Source organism: Poromitra crassiceps, assembly GCF_964638095.1.
Source record: "Poromitra crassiceps genome assembly, chromosome: 1".
Classification (NCBI taxonomy): Eukaryota; Metazoa; Chordata; class Actinopteri; order Beryciformes; family Melamphaidae; genus Poromitra; species Poromitra crassiceps.
The window spans coordinates 64,014,905-64,028,857 of record NC_139623.1 but is presented as its reverse complement, the minus strand read 5'-3'; the positions used below and the strand labels follow the sequence as shown (position 1 = coordinate 64,028,857).

The 13,953-nt window shown below is 46.3% G+C and overlaps 1 protein-coding gene across 1 annotated transcript in view; it reads right to left on the bottom strand.

Annotated features, from left to right (window-relative positions):
* Positions 1–359: 359 nt before the first annotated feature.
* Positions 360–13,953, bottom strand: part of LOC310790272 (alpha-1A adrenergic receptor-like) — a gene marked incomplete at both ends in the record, with an annotated part of 78,483 nt that continues 64,889 nt past the window's right edge. The window contains 2 exons of the mRNA XM_083651942.1: positions 360–788; positions 3,450–3,571. Coding sequence (XP_083508068.1) covers positions 360–788; positions 3,450–3,571 — 551 coding nt within the window. The remainder of the gene's footprint in view (positions 789–3,449; positions 3,572–13,953) is intronic.

Below are 13,953 nucleotides of genomic sequence, written 5' to 3'. Positions count from 1 at the left end.
ATCTGGTACATTATTTCAGTCAACAGTACTGGGAGTCACTCGGTCAGCTTTCAGTAGCCCCAGTGGGATTGAACCCCCAATCCTTGGCAGAGTTGGTGTCGCGTTCTGCCAAGTCTTGCTCCGTTCTTTCCACATTCTTTCAGCGCCACATGGAAGGAGAAAGCCTGCTGACACTCTGCAGCAGCAGCAATTGCCTGGTCAAAGCTGGGCACGGCGGGGAGGGCAGGGAGACGGAGTGGAGACGTTGCATGGTGGAAATCCTTCTTGAGTCCCGAGGGAGCAAGTCCCTCTCCAGAGGTACAACGTGTGAGTTACTCTGATCCCAGTTCATGTTTCACCCACACAACGAGCTCCGCCAGTCACAGTTGGGACTCTGGTTTCCCCTCCAGCTTTCCACTCTTTCCGTTCACCAACACGCCCGACCCCGTCCCGACCTTTAACCCCGTCCCGACCTTTAACCCCGGCCCGCCGATAGCCAGAGGGGACACTGGCTGCCCCCTCCCTCTTCCTCCAGCGATCCCGGGGAGAGCCCCTCGGTGGGCCACGGGCCCGGGGAAGGGGCTGCTGTGCTGCGAGGAGGCGGAGGACGAGGACCCCCCTCTGGTCCAGGGCGAGGGGCCCAGGCGGGAGGCCACACAGCGGGGGCTGGGGTTGACGGAGGACAGGGTCTGCTGGCTACCGTTCAGACAGGAGGAGTTGTTGGAGCCCTGGTGGGAGCGGTAGTTGTAGTAAGCCTGCCAGCCCTTCTTCTTCTTCTTCCACTGGCAGCGCAGGATGCGGATGAAGGCCTGAAGAGACACAAAGAGATCCAATCCAAAAGAGATCGACCAAACAGCAGCATGGCATCGTTATGAGGGAAGGAGCTGGTGGAGTGAAAGTAAAACACAATAAACACATTCTCACTCTCAACTTGTCAAATTTGGTCCGGACCCTCTTTGGGATCACAACACACTTTTTCATCATTTTTCGACGCTATGAGACCATATCCAGCAATTTATTTTTCTTTCTTTTTTTATATATTTTTTCCCAAATTTTTTATCCCATTTTTATCCCCCATTAGTGCTAATTTTAATTTATTTATCCTGGTTGTGGTCCACCCTCTGCCGATCTGGGGAGAGCCGAAAACTGGCTCCATGCTTCCTCCGAGACATGGGCAGTTAGCCAGCCGCTTCTTTTCACCTGACAGAGGAAGCTTCACCGGTAGGACATAGCACGTGGGAGGATCACGCTATTCCAACGAGTTCCCCTCCCTCTGAACAGGCACCCTTAACGACCAGAGGAGGAACCACATCAGCAACCAGGATATTGCATGTTTTGGTGAAGGGGGTTCCTATATGAAGGAAACCCCCGGGAGGCACGGGGAGAACATGCAAACTCCACACAGAAATGCAAACTCCACACAGAAGGGCCCTTTTGACGACCCCACCCGGGTCCTCGAGGACATGTGGACGGGCATGCATTCCTTCAGCGTTCACAGCGTCCCAGGTGGGAATCAAACCCAGGACCTTCGAGCTGTGAGGCGACAGCGCTTACCACTGCACCACCGTACCCCCCCATATCCAGCATCTTATGTTACAGTTATGGTTAGGCAACTAAAACAACTTGGTTAAGGTTAGAGAAACGGTTTGGTGATGATTAAATAAGAAAAATGTAATGTGGTTGAAATGTACTTTAAAAATGCTGGGAGATTAACCCTGTTCAAGGTAAAATTATGTCTGCCACACGAACCACAGTGTCCTTGGCATTGATTTCAGACGTGGGAGTAACAAAAAAGAAGGGTACCCGGTGTGTTAAAAAGTGACGCAAAAAAGAAGGGTACCCGGTGTGTTAAAAAGTGACGCCAAGGAGTAATGTAGTAGTTAAAGTTAAAGTTATCCTTTATTTAACCCCATGGGGAAATTCATCCTCTGCATTTGACCCATCCTCTACTAGGAACCTTCCTAGAACTAGGAGCACAGTTTGCAGCCGCAGTGCAGCGCCCAGGGACCAACTCCCCTACCATACATGTCTTTGATGGTGGGAGGAAACCAGAGCACCCGGAGAGAACATGCAAACTCCACACAGAAAGGGCCTGGGACGGACCGGGGTTCGAACCCGGGACCTTCTTGCTGTGAGGCAACAGCGCTAACCACTGAGCCACCGTGCCATCGTAGCAGTAGTAGCACTAGGAGTGGTGGCAGCAGCAGTAGTACTGTATAATATACTAGCAATGTACCCGGCGTTGCCCGGGTTAAGTAGGCACAAAGCAATACAACTGCGCCTTTTGCTAGGGCGGAAAACTGTGGTGGTGTCCAGATGGTTTCTAGCCTGGTAAACCAGCCGGTCACGTGAACTCACATTTCATTTCTGGCCTTAAGCTTTCTCCCAGTGTTTAGCAGTGGGCGGAGGTTGAGCGGGTGTACTTGCCTTGACAGACAACTCCTTAAGCCAATCAGCGTTGGATTCAGTCAAACCCAAATCCACTCGGGAGAATGGCAAAACTCATTTTCCGCCGAGAAACTCCGCTGTTGCATATTGCTGTAGGCTACTTGTTTAATTGTTATTGAGTCTATTTCTGCAATAACTGCACTTTATTGACATTACTCCTCGAGACGGACTGGCAAGGAGGCGGCCATTATTGTTTTGTTAGGGCAGTGCTAGTGGCGTTCCTGATTGGCCAACTTGCGCTGTCAATCATAGCGCACTGAGCGCAGTCGCTGATCGGTTCTTCCACTTGGCAGTTTTTGCTTAAAGCCCTCCAGGGCTTGAGGCCAGACGGTCCCGCAGAACGAAATGAAATGTGAGTTCACGTGACCGGCTGGTTTACCAGGCTAGATAGTTTCCAGGAGTACACAACCTGCCTGACTGTCCCCGGGTCATAACTGCCATGCAAATTTTCAGTCCAATCTGACCTGGGGTGCGAGTAAGGTGGTTTCCAAGATTTTCCAGGACCTTCCAGGTGGTTCCAGGACTTGATGACCTGCCCATGACTTCCCCAGATCATAACCCCCCGCCATGCAAAATGTCAGCTCAATCCGACATGGGTGTGGGTGTGAGGTGTTTTCCAGGACTTTCCAGGTGGTTCCAGGACTTGATGCTGGGCCCATGACCTTCCCCGGATTATAACCCCCGACAGGCAAAATTTCAGACCATTTCGTCCTGGGGTGAGCGTGAGGTGTTTTCCAGGACTTTCCAGGACTTTCCAGGTTGTTCCAGGACTTGATGACGTGCCCATGACCCTCCCAAAAAGTAAATAACTTTATTGTCACTGTACAAGTACAATGAAAATACGTTTGGAGCAGTCCTCCAGATGCCAGATTTCCAGGTAGTTTCATGACGTTCCCCGGATCATAACCCACCTCCATGCAAATTTTCAGGCCAATCCGACCTGCGGTGTTGGCGTGCATAGAAGACAGCCATGCATACAGACACACAGACAACTTCAACTTGATTATGTAGATTAGTAGTACCTGTTTGAATTCCCGGCTGTAGCAGGGGTAGATGATGGGGTTCAGGCAGCTGTTGAAGTATCCCAGCCAGAAAATCACCTTGAAGAAGGTTTCAGGTGGACGCAGGTTGGCATTGAATGATCCTGAGGGAGACACAGACTTTAGATCAGACAGGAGGAATAGTGTTTCACACTGTGGAGAGTGTGGAATCAAAACAAATGTTTTGGTGTTCATGCCAGGGGAAATAGCTGAATATGAACCAGTTCTGCTACAGTAGCCTACACTTTCTGTCTGCTGCTACATATAACCCCTTGTGTTTTGGCAAGGGGTATCTGTGTTATTTGGTGGCACTAGAGTTCAAAGGTCATTGTTATCACCTGGAAAAACCAACACAGTGAAGCAGAAAACACACTGTAACAGTCCAAATAGTGATCTGAACATGATGGGTGTGAACCAGTTATTCTGTTCGAGCAGTGGTTCTCAGGTCCAGGGGGGCCCCGGGAAAAAAGGGGATAATTTATTTCCATTCCAACTCTTAGTAACACAATGACAGAATGTATGACTATTTTGGTCATGGGTTTCATACACTTTCTGTAATAAAACATCTAAAAACAAAAAATCTGGGGGACCCTAGGAGAAAATCTTATAAAATGGGGGTCCGTGGTCTAATTTGTGTCAGTTTAGGGGTCCTTGATGTGAAAATGCTTGAGAACCAGTAGAGGTCTGTTCTGTATACATACGTGCTGTGAAAGCCTATAAGGTGTCAGCACGCGCGCGTGCGTGGTGCAGTCTGTGGTGCAGGATGCAAAACCTTCAGGACAACCCCCCTGTTGAGTTTTAGTATCTCAGAAGGAGCTGATGTGAGCAGGGCTGTGATGTGTTTGTTGTTTTGTTTGTTTCAAGGTGAGCTGACTGAACTAAACCACATAACTAACAGGCTTGTATGCAGCATTGTGCCTGAGACACAAGTATAATAATATACAATGAGAAGAATTGACAGTAAGTATATTGCAGTGACTCTCAACCCTTTGCACATCATTCATTTATACCACATTACAGCCACAGACCCCCATTTGATGAGATTTTGTCTCTTCGATTATGTCCAGAATCCATAGACTAGACGCAGGGCATAAAATTCACTTTGCAAACTGGGGGGGAATTCCCCTCTTATGTTCTTCCGATAGGGGGGATTTATAGACTTTGGGGGGGATTCTTTCAGCCGATACGATAACCGGTAAATATCCTGTCCGATAACAGATACGATACCGAATAATAATTTCACATTTTTGTTTATACACACCTGGGGTATTATAATATGATATATGAGTTTTAGTAAAGTGTATCACTCAATACAAACTAGAGCGACCGCAACGTGGACTTATGCCTCCACCATTAGTTCATTCTTGAGTCCAAATCACCATTTGAGGCAAATTGGAAGAAATTCCGTCAAGGCACTCCTGAGATGTTGCATTACAGAGCTTGGAAATTGGGTGTGTGAGGTCACAGTGGCCTTGAACTTTGACCACCGAAATGTAATCAGGTCATCCTTGAGTCCAAGTGGACGTTTGAGGCAAATTGGAAGAAATTCCATCAAGAGATATCGCGTTAACAAGCCTGAAAATGGCATTCGAGAGGTCACAGTGACCTTGACCTTTGACCTTTGACCACCAAAATGTAATCAGTTCATCTTTGAGGCCAAGTTAATGTTTGAGGCAAATTTGATGAAATTCCGTCAAGGCATTCCTGAGATATCGCGTTAACAAGCTTGAAAATGGCGTTCGAGAGCTCACAGTGACCTTGACCTTTGACCTTTGACCACCAAAATCTAATCAGATCATCATTGAGTCTAAGTCAATGTTTGAGGCAAATTTGATGAAATTCTGTCAAGGCGTTCCTCAGATATCGCGTTAACGAACATCGTACGGACGTACGGACGGACGGACAACCCGGATCCATAATGCCTCCGGCCTGGCTATCGCCGGCGGCGGAGGCATAAAAATAAAGGCTTCAATACAACCAAAAGCCTATGGCTGCTTAGTCTCCAGATAAAACACAATGACAATGATTATTAGACTCTTATTCAGGGATGCAAAGTTATGGATAGTTAAAAAAGTGAGAGATACCAGGGGGCAGACACAGCTTGCATCCCTGCTTATCCTTATTCTTATATGAGGGATCAGCCAAGCAGCATTTTGGTAAACTGGGTGGCAACGGCAATGGAACGGCAATGGAGCCCAAGTGGCGCGAGGCTTGATTGTCTGACTCTAGCCGGCTAACTCTGTTTACATTTTAAAAACTGCGACAGTTCACACAACTTTAACACGACATGCATATATTATACATCAAACTGTTGAGCTACTTCTGCTCTCACTCAGAATGTCAAAATATAAGCGATGTCATGTATACAGTAGAACCGCAGGGTTCCGCATTTCTGGGTGTCAAGTGATGTCACGCTGATTGGTCCTATTCGCTTTACATGTTTTGTAAATTGTTGGTTCATCATTAACTAAAGGCTTATAAATTACTTACGACTGAACGTTATTATAAAGTGTTACCTGTTTACTGAGGTCATCAAGTGAGAATTTGGGTTTGACCTCCATTTTCCCATTGACCTCCATATAATAAAAAAGCGGATATAATATAATTTGACTTCTTTTTGCAGCCAGTGGCCTCCTGCAGGCCATTCGAAAGAATGTAGGTTCAAGAAATTTCCACATTGGCTTCACGAATGGAGCTACTAGATATAGCTGCTTGCCTGAATCCCATGACTGTCTGTACTGTATGGAGAAAGATAACAGTCATTCTGCTTTATTCCCCAATTGTGTTAACTTCTTATGAAATAATGCTGAACTTTAACAATTCATCAATTTGTTGGGGAACCCCTGGAATCCCCTCAAGGAGCGCTGGTGCTCTGTTGAGAACCACTGTTAAATCCTATTCATGATCCCCGGGGCCGATGCCATCAGTGATGATGTCATCAGTGTTGTCATACATATGCATTGTGACATCACTGATGATGTAATCAGTGACACCCACACACACGAGAGCGACTGAGGGAGAGAGGGAGGGGGGGAGATACTGAGGGAGAGGGAGATAGAGAGAGGTGAGTTAGAGAGAGGGGGGAGAGACTGAGGGAGAGAAAGAGGGAGACGAGAGTGACTGAGGGAGAGTGAGAGAGAGGTAAGGGAGACTGAGGGAGAGAGAGGGAGACTGAGGGAGAGAGAGGGATCGAGACATCGCGCATGCGCCAATAGGGCAGGCGAAGCCACGCAACAGCCGAGCTGCAGGGTGGGCGAGCCTAGAAATCGAGCATGCATAGTGCGTGAGATGCCTAGTATCATCAGTATATAAATGGGAGCTGGGGCTCTGTCTGCCTGTCTGTCTGTCTGTCTGTCTGTCTGTCTGTCTGTCTGTCTGGGCTCTGTCTGTTTCTGTCTGTCCCACTCATGAGTGATGTCATAAATGACATCATCAGTGAATTACTCACACGCAAGACTATAGTTCAGATGATGACATCATCAGTGACTGATGTCATCAGTGATGTCATACATAGGCATTGTGACATCAGTGATGTCATAAATTCACTCACACACAAGGCTATAGTTCAGTGATGTCACTGATGATGTATCAGTGATGTCATCAGTGATGATGCCATCAGTGATGATGTCATCAGTGATGTCATAAATAGGCATTCAGTGATGTCATAAATCAACTGATGACATCATCAGTGATGTCATAAATCCCACTGATGACATCATCAGTGATGTCATAAATTCACTCACACACGCAGAGTCACGAGAGAGACTGCAGCTGCAGGGCCAGCTCGGCGAGTTGCAGGGCAGGAGCGAGCCCGCACAAGATGCCCAGTTAATGCAACAATGCAGTGTCATTAAACAAATTCTGACCCACTGGTGCATAACAGCTTCTTCCTAGACATTCTTAAAATAAGTCTAATGAGTGAATGTTAAAAATGCTGGTAGCTGGCCAATTTTGTTTTCGGGCCATCTGTTTGAGCGGAGGATCGTAAAGAGACTGCTGAGTCTCCGGCCACGGCTACGACTCCCCAGTGACGGTTATTCTGGTTATTCTGCCTGTCCCTAGTTATTATTTATTAATACATATTCAGATTATATTTGAGGGTTTCGTGCCACATGGCAGCACCCCAATCCTAGCCCACCCCCCTCTGGTGGACAGAGGCTGCATGACTTTGTGTTTGGTTGACAGAGGCTGCATGACTTTGTGTTTGGTAGACAGAGGCTGCATGACTTTGTGTTTAGTGGGCAGAGGCTGGATGACTTTGTGTTTGGTGGGCAGAGGCTGCATGACTTTGTGTTTGGTGGGCAGAGGCTGGATGACTTTGTGTTTGGTAGGCAGAGGCTGCATGACTTTGTGTTTGGTAGGCAGAGGCTGCATGACTTTGTGTTTGGTAGGCAGAGGCTGCATGACTTTGTGTTTGGTAGGCAGAGGCTGCATGACTTTGTGTTTGGTAGGCAGAGGCTGGATGAGTTTGTGTTTGGTAGGCAGAGGCTGGATGAGTTTGTGTTTGGTAGGCAGAGGCTGGATGACTTTGTGTTTGGTAGGCAGAGGCTGGATGACTTTGTGTTTGGTGGGCAGAGGCTGGATGACTGTGTTTGGTGGGCAGAGGCTGGATGACTTTGTGTTTGGTGGACAGAGGCTGGATGACTTTGTGTTTGGTAGGCAGAGGCTGCATGACTTTGTGTTTGGTGGACAGAGGCTGGATGACTTTGTGTTTGGTAGGCAGAGGCTGCATGACTTTGTGTTTGGTAGGCAGAGGCTGCATGACTTTGTGTTTGGTGGGCAGAGGCTGCATGACTTTGTGTTTGGTGGGCAGAGGCTGCATGACTTTGTGTTTGGTAGGCAGAGGCTGCATGACTTTGTGTTTGGTGGGCAGAGGCTGCATGACTTTGTGTTTGGTAGGCAGAGGCTGGATGACTTTGTGTTTGGTGGGCAGAGGCTGGATGACTTTGTGTTTGGTGGACAGAGGCTGGATGACTTTGTGTTTGGTGGGCAGAGGCTGGATGACTTTGTGTTTGGTGGGCAGAGGCTGGATGACTTTGTGTTTGGTAGGCAGAGGCTGGATGACTTTGTGTTTGGTGGACAGAGGCTGGATGACTTTGTGTTTGGTAGGCAGAGGCTGGATGACTTTGTGTTTGGTGGGCAGAGGCTGGATGACTTTGTGTTTGGTGGACAGAGGCTGGATGACTTTGTGTTTGGTGGGCAGAGGCTAGATGACTTTGTGTTTGGTGGGCAGAGAGTTATATGAGATGATTTTTTGGACCTAGTAAGCAGCCTAGCTGCGGCGTTTTGGACCAGTTGTAGCCGGTTCACTGATGCTTTGCTCAGGCAGGTGAATAGGGAATTGCAGTAGTCTAGCCGCGATGATATAAAAGCATGAACAGACAATTCCATCTCTGCATCGGATACAATAGGCCTGAGTCTAGCGATGTTCCTGAGGTGGAAAAAACAGGTATGTGTCAGAGCTTTTACATGCTTCTCAAGGTGCATTGACTGATCAACGATTACACCCAAGTTCCTGATGTTTGGATGAACATTTTCACTTAGGGGTCCCAAGCGCTTGGCTGCCCTAGAGGCGATGTCATCAGAAGCTATAATAAGGACTTCTGTCTTTGCCGCATTGAGTTGGAGGAAATTGCTCAACAACATCCACTCCTCGATGGCTGACAGACACCCAAGTAGGGTACTAATTTCCTCTATCTTGTCGGGCTTAAAGGAGAAGTATAACTGAATATCATCAGCATAGCAGTGATAAGAAACACCCTTGAACTTGCTGATTAAGAGGCCCAAAGGGAGCATGTACAGGGCAAAAAGTAAAGGGGCCAGAACGGACCCCTGGGGCAGGCCGCAGGGTAGGGGAGCCCTATTGGACCTAAAAGGGCCCATGGCCACTGAGAAGCTTCTCCCATTGAGATACGAGGCAAACCACTGGAGGGCAGTCCCTGAAATGCCCGCCCACTCCCTAAGCCTGTCTAACATGATGCGGTGATCTACCATGTCGAAAGCTGCGCTAAGATCTAATAGCACCATAATTGCACATTTACCTGCATCTGATGCCATTACAATGTCATTGGAGACCCTGAGGAGAGCAGATTCTGTGGAGTGGTTCTTTCTGAAGCCTGATTGGAATTTGTCTAGGATGTCATTTTCTCCGAGAAAGATGTTAAGTTGGGATGAAATTGAAAAAGCTCTAATGCTATCTCGATAGCCATTAGTCCGATCAACTTCAAACTTGGGGGAGTGTACTGCTGGGAACCAAACATAGAGCACTGCCGAATTTTGTGCAATTCGGCACAGCGCCATCTACTGGCAACACAAAAAGCAGTTTATCTTGAGACCCATTAATCTGATTGACTTCAAACTTGGGGAGTGTGCTGCTGGCGAACTCGGCGTAGTGCGGTACCGAATTTGGTGCAATTTGACATAGCACCACCTACTGGCAATACAAAAAGATTGACTTCAAACTTGGGGAGTGCGCTGCTCAGACCCCGATGGAGTGCGGTGCCACATTTCATGTAATTTGCACTTATGCATAGTCATAGTGCCACCTACTGGCAACACAAAAAGCAGTTTATCTCCAGAATTATTCGTCCGACTATGTGCAATTCAAGCAATAAGATCACAGCTTTCATGTATCTCCAAGACTGTCCGTCCGATCGACTTCTGTATGTCTGTCCTTCATGTATCTCGAGAACCATTTGCCATATATATATATATATATATATATATATATATATATATATACACATACACACACACACACACACACACACACACACAAGCCGTTTTCCCACATGCGCTTTGTACCGCTAAATGACCGGAACGTGGTCTAATGCCTGCATGTGTGAAAGTCGTCGTGCCGGTATAAGCGCGACCCCGTCGTCGCGGAGATTTCACCAGTTTCGAGCCAGTCAGAAGAGCGGTATGCTCTTAAGGGAGACCAAGTGGGAAACGGGTCCAGTCATTTTCCGCGACAGCGGTCGGTCCTTCTCTCATGGGCGAGGTGTAGCCTACACACGTTGCTTAATGTTCCAGCGGGCATAATCTAATCATTCGCGCACATTAAAGCAAACTGGCGAAATGATCTTGTGATAATAAGAGCGGTAGCCTATGTCAGCTTCATGTGTGGGCGTGCTGATTTCCGAAGGCAAGGCAAGCCCGGACACATCAAACGAAGCCAGTCTGTAAAAAGTGCTTCAACGCGACGCAGGTGAACGGATAAACATCGAACCAGCAACTATTTCTCTCAGACACGGATCCCAACTTCTTCAAAGTGCATCATCTAATCATTCGCGCACATCAAAGCAAACTACTTCCACATTTCGCTTCGTGCATTTGCTTTCTCTACATACATACAAGCTCCCCCCGCCCCCCAACATACAGGCAAATTCGCTGATAGATTCCCACATGCGCGAGCCGAAGTGTGAAGGGAAATGTCCGATATTGACTTACAGGTAATTTTCCGGTACGCATGTGGGAAAACGGCTACACACACACACATCACTTTAAAGGACTTTTACTTTGCATTTTCACATTTTTTTTATAATTTGAGATTGTTTTGTTTGCTTACTGCACAAAGACAAATTCCTCACTTGTAGCATGCTTACTCACTATAACTATTCAAATTATCTTGAATCTTGAATTTGGTCAATTATGGTCCAATTTAGAGTAAAATAGACGATAAATGCTTTGGGGTGTATTTGACAGATCGCCTGTCCAGTGAGCACGTAGCTTTCCAATCATGGACCAATAGCAGGCAGCGCTGCAGCTCTTCTTGTCCAAATATGGACACTTCTGGCTCCCCAAAAAAAGAAGAGAGATGGCAACATTCCCAACCTCCTCCACCCGTCTCCCACATCCATCCCATCACAGTCGTTACAGCTCACTGGAGGATTCTGGTCGAGTCTCCTGCTGGGAACCGGCAGGAGAAAAAGCTCCCGTTGGATCGGCAGTGTGAGCCACCTTGCTTTACAGAAGCTCCCAAAACTCTTTTAGATGCCTTCAAACACTCTCATTTGTGTTGGTTTGAATGTGTGAGTTTCATTAATATTTCTTCCATTGGGAATTTGAGTGTCTTTGTCTGAGGAATTCCAATTGAGAGTTTATTGGCACTTAGACCCCATTTACACCTGGCGTTAAAATGTATTTTGGGTGATCAGATTGCAGTGGGATAGTGCCTGACCACTGTACCACAGGTACAGGTGCAAATGTAGCAGCAGCAGACACATTGAGGACAGATTGTGATCTGATTGGCCGAATCACCTCTGGAGGTGGTCAGGGACACATTATGACCACATTGAACAGAAGTGGAAATGCAAATGCATTCTCCACATACAACAACAGTCACCGCTATTTTTTATTTTATTTTTTCCCTGCTGCTCAGCTCTACGCTATGGAGCTTGCCTGATCCGATTGCAATCAGATCTCAATGTGGACAGTGGAGACACATTAAAACCAGGTGTAAATGTAATTAGGTTAATGTGGTCAATTGAAAAGCTATTGTCTGAATTAAAATGTGAAAAGCCCTGTGGTCATGACAATCTAGACAGTAGACTCTTAAAGCTGTCGGCTGGAATTGTAGCAAGTCCTATATGTTATATTTCTAACTTAAGTTTTAATGAAAAAATTTATCCTCAAGTATGGAAGGTAGCTGACTGCTCTACCGAAAAATAGAAAAGAAGCATTCACTGGATCAAACAGTAGGCCAATCAGTATTTTACCTGTATTAGGAAAACTTGTGGAAACAATTGTATTTAAACAAATAGAAAATTACTTTTCTATTAATAGTATTAATTCTGAAATTTCCCAGAAGGCTTTGCATAACTTTTTACACTCTGTTTTACAATTAAATGAGGCTAAAAAGTGTTAGATAGAAATAATAATATGTATTTTAACACAACATGCAATTCTGGAATATCTGAATATTGGACAAAATAAAATGAAATGAAATGTAAACCATAAGAGAAACCCACATACAGCGATGGGGTCTGTAAATACCCCTCGCAAATACAACGTCTTACATGTATAGTGAAGTGGGCACAGTGCGGTATGCTCCGTAATAATTGGATTGCAATCTGCCAAAAAGCATGCCTTCTACAACAACCTTTGAGGGGTGGAGATACGCACATTACTTCGAATTTGTTGCGTGGAAGGACAAGAATGTGACACTGCAAACGTTGCCCTGGACAGAAGCAGCTAGCTACTGTACGACATCAAACCTCTCAAAGCATCTGCAGTGGAAACATGCTAACACAAAGCTGGTTGCAGAGCCAAGCTGAGTCGCCTGCCTTGACCCCAAGCAGGCACGTGCACACATAGACATGAAAGGGGGCTTGAGCCCCTGCCTTTTTTTCAGTCTATAAAAGGTGCCTTTTTTCTTTCTTTTTTATAATACATTTTTCATTTTCATTCCAACAACACATGAACAAAACAAACAGCTCAGACACATGAAAAAATAAAATAAAAAGTGCCCTTTCCTGACCATGAATGCATTTCTAATGGTGCTTTGTATGGAAATTGCCCTTTCCATGCCGTCACTGAAGGCAGCATTCAAAGAGAAATGCCTTTTCCGAGCTCTCTTGGCCTTGAATGCACCATTTGTAATAGGCCTCTGCATGGAGCAGTGTTTTTCTAAACCGCCCCTGAAGGCACCAACCCAAAAACGCACGTGGCCCGTCCCCACCCACTCCAGCAGTGCGCACTCCACTCAGCCAGAGCAAACACATGCAGACGGACAGCAGCAGCACAGGCGCACACAGTCTGACAGATATATCAGTCAGTCAACGTGAATCAGGTATGTATGTTTGTCAAAACAAAGAATTATACAGAGAGCCACCCCCCCCCCCCCCCCATTTCAGTTTCATGTTGAAATTTCGCCGGTGCAGAGGCTGCTGCATGCCTATCTGAGACAGGCATGCAGCAGCCTGTAATGCCGTTTTACACCCCGCCAGCACCGAGATGTCGAGATCACCTCTACCTGGATGTTGATTACCAAACTCAGCCTTCATGTGCTAGGAGAGAGCCCCCAAAACATGAAAGTCACCTCAATGCTTTTTTATGCTTTTAAAGTCTGTGTCTATGTACCAGGGCACTGAGGGCAGGCCTCTGGTCTGGAGGGGATGCAAATCACATCTTATGGTGGTCTATGTAGCAAAAACGGAGTTAAATAACTGCAACTGTAATTCGGCTTTGTCTGATATCGATATGTATTCCGTAGCCACTAGCCAGTGATGACTGAGTGAGCCTCATTTATGGCTACTGGCCTGGGTAGTTGTTGTGGCTCTTGTTCGACTTAAATGAATGAATGAATGAATGAATGAATGAATAAATAAATACATAAATAAATAAACCACCCAATAAATAAATAACCAAAATATAGGGAACAAATGCAGAATTGTTGCTCTTGAAAATATTTTTTACTTTACACTATTGGAAAGGGATGTTGTGTTGTTGAATCAGCAAAAAATAAAAATAAATCTACCGTAAATTC